This window comes from Aethina tumida, chromosome 6, assembly GCF_024364675.1.
Source record: "Aethina tumida isolate Nest 87 chromosome 6, icAetTumi1.1, whole genome shotgun sequence".
NCBI lineage: Eukaryota > Metazoa > Arthropoda > Insecta > Coleoptera > Nitidulidae > Aethina > Aethina tumida.
The window spans coordinates 18,657,304-18,665,980 of NC_065440.1; the positions used below are offsets into that span (position 1 = coordinate 18,657,304).

Sequence of the window (8,677 nt, forward strand, 5' to 3'; positions counted from 1 at the left end):
TTTATTTTGGTTGGCATTTTATTTAATAACATGAACTGTTTAATAATATTATTAATAAATAACATAAAAATTACTTCACATTTATTGTTCCTAATATAACAATTTTTACACTTACAAAAATATGACATAAAAAGCTCCGATAACAATTTTTAAACTCCAACAATTTCAAACAAAACAATAAAAATAAACAATAATTACAAAAAAAATATACACCTATATAAAATATATCTGGCAGGTTTACAGTCGCACTGTATTACAATAAAAAATGGAATAAGTTAGTGTATAAAATAATAAATGCAATAAGAATGTCATTTTCAAGTCATGGCTACAATTACACATGTACACATATATAAAAAATGGCAACGATCAGTTCTTGATTCGGGATTTATATAAAAAAAAACGTATAAATTAAAAGACATTTAAGGCCAGACTTTGTTGAACAGATCCATGAAGCTGTCATAGATCATGAACGTAATAGCTACGTCCAGACAGACCCTGCTCAATCTAGGAATGGTACCTTTGTAAAAAGCGACAGGACCCTCATGCTTCCAGATTTGCACTGCACAGTCCAAGGTGTTCTTGTACTTAGAGGATTCTAGTCCTTGCATTCTCGTTTTGACGACGTCCAGGGGAGTATTACCAAATACAGAAACGGCTCCTGAAAAGTAATAGGTGAATTTTGGGGCTGGATTAGTTGTGGTTAAAGTTAATTACCAGCTACTGCGCCAAAAAGTCCGACGACTGCTTTGGGTACTGACTTGTTTTGGTCACCACCCTTGTACCATTCTTTCAGCGTTTCCATCACAAAGAACCTCATGGCCTGATTTGTACCCTGTTTCATTGTAGTTGCTGTTACTCCCTTGTAGCAACCTCCCAAGCCTTGTTCTCTAACGATCATTCCAACACCGTGGAACAACCCCTTGTATTTGGGATTAGCCGACCGTTGGTCGTTGATGAACTTCACCTTGATGGTCTCCATGGGGGTTACGGCGAAAACGGATTCGCTACAGCCTGCACACAAACCGCAGAACATCCTGCCGAAAGGAGTTAACGTACCATCCGACTGCGCCAACTTTCCCTTAAACATTTCGAATGAACCGAATCTAAAACCAACGTTTTATTAAGCTGTTCCCCTGGGTATGACGTTTGAACTTATACCTCACAGCACTTTTGGGTATCGAACCCATCAGCAGGACGCTCAAACCCCGATACAAGCCGAAGGGGCCATTCTGTTTAACCGTCTTCACCCCGCAGTCAATAATTCCTTTGTATTTTTTGCGGTCGCCCTTCTCGTCCAGCTGCAGCTGCGTCTTCACGTACTCCGTGGGGTAGGTAATGCATATTTCGATGCCGCCGGTTATACCCCCTTAAAAACAACGACTGTTTAAATGTAATTTACGTCGGTGGTTTTCGTTTTTTTATTGTACCAGCTATGATTCCTTTAAGTCCCTTGCCTCCGGCCGGGGCGGCCGCCCCGTTGTCCCTCATCCATGGACGGTTGAACGGGTGGACGAAGTGTGGCGGCGCCGAAGACATGGTGACTCTGCAATAACACGAACACTACTGAGGCACAATCGTTTTCGATTGCATAACGACTTACACGAATCGTCCGTTTAACTTTGCTAAACGATCGGACAAGGTCAAAAACAAATGGGTGCATACGAACGGTTTCTGACCCGATAACGAAACAACAGATTATTTTCGAGTAAATCGATCAACAACACTCGAGCACGCACTGATTATCCGTTTGTCGTTAATCTGGATGTAAACATTCGACCGTTAATTGTCCAGTGAAAGTTACGGGTCTGCTTGGAATTTTTTAAAAGGAATTTTTCCATGGGTTCTACCTTTTAGGAGGCAATTGTTTATATTAATTGTCATAATAAAATGTTGCATTCCATAAAAGTCATTTTGTCTTATTAGAAAAAGCTTTTGAATATAAATGAATAAAACAATTTAATTGTTTTAAAAGTATTACGTTGTTTAATCAATATAAAATAACATAATACATCATGTTTGGTTTTGTGTTAATTGAAAACAACTTTAAAATAATTACAAACCATTTAAGTATAGCATTTGATCACAGCTTAAACTAAATATTAAATATTCAGAATTGTTTTATAATTATTTTTATTGTAATATTTAGTATTAAAAACAATTAATTTATTATTAATAGAACATAAATTTGCTATGACTTATTAACAATTATGAATATACCCTAAAATATTCATTTTTTTTTAATTTTCTATGAAATTAATAGAATTAGTACTTTAAAATGTGTTATATTGAGAGGTGAAAACTCCATATTTCTACCCCTATAATTTTCTCTTAGTAAACCATAGAAATCTAAAGAAAATATTTGTATAACTGAAGCTATTAGATATAATGATAATAATATATCTTGTTCTTATCAGCATTAATTATTTACTTATTTACTCAGATTTATTTTACATACAAAAGTTAGATATAATGATAATAATATATTTTGTTCTTATCAGTAGTATTATTTATTTACTTATTTACTCATATTTATTTTACATACAAAAGTTACTGTATACTGTGTTGTGTGGCATAAGGGGTACTATACTAAAATTAAATGTGGCAACACTGCGCGCGCATGTCAGTGATGGTGGACCAAAAAAAAATTTTCAAAAATGTGAATTTATTTAAAATATAAGTTGTAATGGCTGCTAATGCGTAAGTAATTTATTTGTTTATGATGTTATTAACGTTATTTGATGAAAAGGTGTATGTAATTCGTTGCGGGGTTGAATGAACACCTCAAAGGTAGCAATGATAAAAGGTAATAAATTCAATTTCGTATAAATAACAAGTGTGCGTGTGAACAAACAAAAGGTAAAAAACAAATAACTAAAAACTCTCCTTGGTGACAATTAAACAACTCCCTCAAAACCTTAACACGATTTCAACGAGCAGTCTTATAAGAAAAAAAATCAAAGTCAAGATGTTAGAAATGCACAACTACATGTGGGACATGTCGACCCAAATTCCGACCATCGTGGCCGAAATCTGCGACACGGAGGAGCTGTTCGAGGCGGACGAGGAGGTGATAGAGGAGGACGACATCACCGACATCTCCTGGCTCGCCGGCTACAAACTGGAGGCGGAACCGCTGCCCGAATCGGACGACGAAGAGGAACCAGTCGTCAGCAAGACGGTAAACGATGATTCGTTAAGCCCGATAAGACCGATGAGTCCCCTGAACCCGATGTTCACGTCGCCCCTGTTCCGCAGCGGCATGATGATGAAGCCGCCCTTCACCTATACCGAAATACTGCAGGTGGCACTGTTCGAACGGGGCGACATGACCGTGTCGGAGATCTACGTGTGGGTGTCGAAGCACTTTCCCTTTTATCGCATCAACGACGCGACGTGGAAGAACTCGCTGCGGCACAAGCTGTGCACGTCGCCGATCTTCCACAAGAAGCACAAGAGTCTGAGGGGTGCGGGACATATGTGGTCCATGTCCGGCATGGAGGAGGAGACGATATTGGCAACAAAACAGAGAATGGAGCAGTACATAATGCAGAACGAGTACGCTAGCCAGTGTTTGGTGAAGTCGCAGGAAGATTCGGAGTCTTATTATGTCGAATTGCCCAATGGTTATCAGTATTTGGAGGACGTAGATTTACAGGACATTCCAGAAAACATTTAGTCTTTGAAAATTTAATATATACTAATTTTATTAATGTTATTGTAATATATAAATTATTAGCATTTTATTGCTGTTTTTACTATGACAGAAGCAAGCAATGGAAGTATTCTAAATTATGTTTAATTTAATGGTGACAAGCACAAGTTTCTGTCACTTTTAGTTTTCCCACGACCATAGAAATAAGGAAAATCGTTCATCCAAAAAAACTTATTTAGTTTATTATACTGTAAAACATTGGTTTATTAAGATTTTTTATTAAAATTAACAGGATATATATGCTTTAAAATATGCTGAATTGAATGCTAAAAACCATTTGTTTTTACCACCTCTAGATTTCTCATAATGAACTATAGAAATAAGAAAAATGTTCATACAAAAAAACTCATTTCGTTCTTATACTGTAGAATATTTATTTATTAAGATTTTTTATTGAAATTGACAGGTTATATGCTTTAAAATGTGCTGAATTGAATGGTGGAAACCATTTGTTTTCACCATCTCTAGATTTGTCACAAAGAACCATAGAAATTAGAAAAATATTCATACAAAAAAAGTCATTTAGTTCTTATACTGTAGAATATTTATTTATTAAGATTTTTTATTGAAATTGACCGGATATGTGCTTTAAAATATGCTGAATTGAATGGTAAAAACTTTTCGTTTCCATCATCTCTAGATTTATCACAATTAATCATAGAAATAAAAACTCAATTAAATACTCATAGTGCAAAAGTAGTTACTTATCGAAATTTTTTAATGAAATTAACAAAGCATATGCTTTAAAATATGTCGAAATAATTATTGAAAATAGTTTCATCACCTTTTTTAACAAAACAAAAATTAATTAGTCTGTTAATCTTGAAATCTTTTAAGTATTTTTACTTTTAAAATAAACTTGAACAACTTTAGTAATCTTACCAGACACAAATATATTGTGTAGATAAATAGACGAGGTTTTAATTACTTTTATAACTTTCACTATTTGCCAATAAACCTTGCAACGAAACTCGAACCAAAAACGCACAGAAACGCACAGTCCAACCAGCGAAACGTTAATTGTATTAATGGTTTAAAGTTCGCCTTTTACGTGGTTAATAAATTATTGATAAATTTTAAAGAAAACCTTGAAAACAACAATGCATATTTATAATACGAACCAATCGCGACCTTCGAATGAAAAAATCTCTTTTTATTTAACAACAAAGTTCGTTTATCGTCAAAATTATATAATTTATCGATTTGTGTCCAAATCGAACGTTGTTGAATTGATAAAAACATGACACAAATAGTACACAATCACGCCCAGACGTTCGTCGAAATAAAAACGAATCGAATTAGCATTTATTTAAACGAACCACCTCAATTAATCGGACGTACCGTATCCAGAATGTGTCAGTTTGTGTTATGACGCACCAGTCACAAAAACATGGTAAACATCAAAATGTCACGCAACTGTCACTGTTTTCTTGTGGTCTATGGTGGTTAGGAATCAATTGATTTGCGTCATCAAAACAAACCGACCAGCAACCCAGACTACACGCAATGTGCGCGCCTGGTTGCCTATGTCAGTAAAACAATTTTAGATTAATTCAATTAATTACCGAACAAATAAATCATAAATTTAAACTTGTAATTGTGTGCCGTCGAAAGTTCGGAATATTTGTCGGACGTTGTTGATTGTTTATAACGAGACCGTTTAATTTTATGTAATTTTTTTTTGCACGTATTAACTACTCTGGAAAACAACAAATTACTGTTGTTATTTAATATTAATTGCCATTACAAAACAGGCGCAAGAAAAGTTTTCTACGCAGGACAATTAATTGATTTTTATTCGTCCAATCAATAATAATAATAATCTATGTTTTAATTAACAACAACAATAAAAGTTGCACTATAATACATGTTTTATGTTACTAATTATAATTAATTGTGGCAGCAAAGGTGCAAGGTTAAAAAAATCCCTCTAATTATCCAAAATATGCGGTTCAATTCGATCGACTTCGTTGTGTGCGAAAGGGGGAAGAACCGTGTGGCCGGGTGGGTCGACTTTTTCGTATCCTTGCGTCGGGACGATGACATCAGAAAAAAACGGAACCTGTTCAATTTAATTGGCGTGTTCTTTGTCCGAGAACCTGGATCAAAGCCAGCAAAGGGGTAAAACAAACCGTGTTACGGTCTGTAATTAACAAGTCTGGCGACAGTTTTTTTTAATCGTTTTCACTTAGCTAATGGGTAAATTAGGTTTTTTGTTTTCGTAAATTGGATTATAAAATTGAATGTCGACCTTTATTCGTCTTCTCGGGAGACGCTTTGTGACCTTAAAAATTGTTTTCGGACTCAGATAATTTGTTTTAGTACAAATAGATTATCCAGTTGAAGGTCTGCCGATTGAATTTTCGAAATTTTTAAGCACGATTATTGTCAATGGATGACGAAAAAGTTGAAATGTAAACAACAATGATAAACTGTCGGTGGCGACCTTTAAACTCTTTTATAGTAGCATAAATATTATTATTAATTCGTTTCCTGATCTAGGACAACGAAACGTCTTGTGAATCCTTGAAATTCAACAAAAAACCAGCAAAGGAAACTACTAGTTTTTCCTTTTTTTTTTTTGTTGCTCGGTCTTTATATTTTATGGCTTTGTTTTCGGAATTACTTTTTGTTAAACAAGGCGAGTTTGTTCTCTCCAATGTTTAAGCAATTTTATGACCAATTATTTCGACAGTTAATACACTAATAAACATTCCTCAATTAAATTTATATTGTGCAAAATTCAGCAGAAACCAATAACGTGTTGTAACTTCCTGATTAAAAAAATTAAATATTGGAAACTGTATTGTTTTAATTTATTTTAATTCCTCTCAATGTTAAAAGTATTTTCTTTAGTATTTCTCCATAATTTTATTACTAATAACGTCTACAGTTAATTAATTAATAAAAATTACTCCATTAAATTTAAATAATCATAAAAAGCAGCAGAAATTAATTTATAATTTACGAGAATATGAAAATACTTTGTTGTTTTTTTTTTGTTTTATTACTTTTTCGCTTCCTGTTCAATTTTCTTACTGTAATAAATTGTACAGCAGGATAATTTAGTTCCCTTCGATATTTAAAGTATTTTCTTCAATAATTCTTCATAATTTTGTGACTAATGTTAATTTTGTGACTACAGTTAATTAATAAAAATTACTCAGTTAAATTTAAATAATTATAAAAAGCAGCTAAAATTAATTTATAATTAACAAAAATATAAAAATTCTTTGTTGGTTTTTTGTTATTTTATTAGTTTTAGGTTTCCTGTCCAATTTTTTTTCTGTATTAAATTGTACAACAGGATAATTTCGTTCCCTTCAATGTTAAAAGTATTTTCTTCAATTTTTCTTCTTAATTTTGTGATTAATGTCTTCCACAGTTAAGTAATTAATAAAAATTACTCAGTTAAATTTAAATAATTATAAAAAGCAGCTAAAATTAATTTATAATTAACAAAAAAATGAAAATTCTTTGTTGATTTTTTGTTAATTTATTAGTTTTTGGTTTCCTGGTCAATTTTTTTTTGCTGTATTAAATTGTACAACAGGATAATTTAGTTCCCTTCAATGTTAAAGTATTTTCTTCAATATTTCTCCATAATTTTGTGACTAGTGTCTTCCACAGTTAATTAATTAATAAAAATTACTCAATTAATGTTAAATAATCATAAAAAGCGGCAGAAATTAATTTATAATTAACAAAAATATGAAAATTCTTTGTTGGTTTTTGGTTATTTATTAGTTTTAGGTTTCCTTCTCAATTTTCTTGCTGTAATAAATTATACAGCAGGATAATTTAGTTCCCTTCAATGTTTAAAGTATTTTCTTCAATATTTCTCCATAATTTTATGACTAGTACCTTCTACAGTTAATTAATTAATAAAAATTACTCAATTAAACTTAAATAATCATAAAAAGTGGCAGAAATTAATTTATAATTAACAAAAATATGTATTTTCTTTGTTGTTTTTTATTATTTTATTAGTTTTTGGTTTACTGCTCAATTTTCTTGCTGTAAGATATTGTACAGCGGGATAATTTGATTATATTCAATGTATATGACTAATTTAATTAAACAAAGTGCAGCAAACCGACTTATTTTGCTTTCTAATTGGAAAAATGTAGAAAATTCTACATCAGTTTTCTATTGTCTGGAGCCTCGTACGTTTTACAATAAATTTGTTTCTTCAACTTAATTATTAAACACCACAAATTGGTCCTTTTCAATATTTACACAGAAATCCATAAACAATTTCTTTTGCAATCATTAACCTAATGAGCACGTCTCCATTAAAACCACAAAGTGAAAAATGCATTGCGGTGACAAATGACGTTTTTTCCAATTTCCTGAACAGACTAATTAGTATCAAACTGCATTATTACATGTGAAACCGAATCGAAATTAAATAATTTCGTTTGGGAGGCTTTCTACAGTGCGTGCGTATCAAAAACTGGAGCGTACCGGCAACAATCCAGTGACTTTAACGACGCCACTTCGAACATAATCTTTTTGTTTTCACCGCTGCGATTAATTAACGAGGAAATTTTTCAAGTAAACTTTTGTTATTACGAGCAAATAGAAAAAACCGAAAGAAACTTGACCGGCCAACCTTCGTTTTTATGCAAACGACAAGTTTCCTGATGTTAACGAACCGGTAGGATGGACGTAAAAATGGTCGCAGACGTGCAATTTTTCGATTTTTCCTGCCTTGGACGTTAACGATTATCGAGGGGATCGATTTAAGTTGATCGTAAACGGGGGGGATTGTTACGAATGGTTGCAAAAGACGCGGTACACGGCACAGGCCTGAAAAAAATGTGTAGTACAGCTTTTACAGTTTGATTGCGGGCCGGATGGATGAGGCAACCCGAAAAATTTCCAGTTTTGTTGGGACACGTTTTTCGGGCCGGCAGTTAGAAAATAAATGGTGATTGTCGCGGAAATGTTAAACACGAGAAC

General features: G+C 32.9%; 2 protein-coding genes across 4 annotated transcripts; one reads left to right on the plus strand and one right to left on the minus strand.

Annotated features, from left to right (window-relative positions):
- Window positions 1-64: 64 nt before the first annotated feature.
- LOC109597810 (putative tricarboxylate transport protein, mitochondrial) lies at window positions 65-5,146 on the minus strand. Of its 3 annotated transcripts, none has more exons than XM_020013583.2 (5): window positions 5,054-5,146; window positions 1,428-1,543; window positions 1,159-1,366; window positions 715-1,103; window positions 65-658 (listed from the first exon to the last, which is right to left on the minus strand). In XM_020013583.2, the coding sequence occupies exons 2-5, from the start codon at window positions 1,534-1,536 to the stop codon at window positions 420-422; spliced, it is 945 nt and encodes a 314-aa protein (XP_019869142.1). In that variant the 5' UTR covers window positions 1,537-1,543; window positions 5,054-5,146; the 3' UTR covers window positions 65-419. The 3 variants fall into 3 exon arrangements, with proteins under 3 accessions (XP_019869142.1, XP_019869141.1, XP_019869143.1); XM_020013582.2 differs by lacking the exon at window positions 5,054-5,146 and adding an exon at window positions 4,595-4,750; XM_020013584.2 differs by lacking the exon at window positions 5,054-5,146 and adding an exon at window positions 1,601-1,972.
- LOC109597793 (uncharacterized) lies at window positions 2,966-3,676 on the plus strand. The gene has a single exon (XM_020013565.1). The coding sequence runs from the start codon at window positions 2,966-2,968 to the stop codon at window positions 3,674-3,676; it is 711 nt and encodes a 236-aa protein (XP_019869124.1).
- Window positions 5,147-8,677: the final 3,531 nt, after the last annotated feature.

Coding starts and splice junctions, on each gene's coding strand:
- LOC109597810 (XM_020013583.2), bottom strand. CDS start 1,536: ATGTCTTCGGCGCCGCCACACTTCGTCCACCCGTTCAACCGTCCATGG. Junction 1,367..1,427: donor ACTTAAAGGAATCATAGCTG/GTACAATAAAAA, acceptor GTTGTTTTTAAG/GGGGTATAACCGGCGGCATC. Junction 659..714: donor ACTTTTTGGCGCAGTAGCTG/GTAATTAACTTT, acceptor ATTACTTTTCAG/GAGCCGTTTCTGTATTTGGT.
- LOC109597793 (XM_020013565.1), top strand. CDS start 2,966: ATGTTAGAAATGCACAACTACATGTGGGACATGTCGACCCAAATTCCG.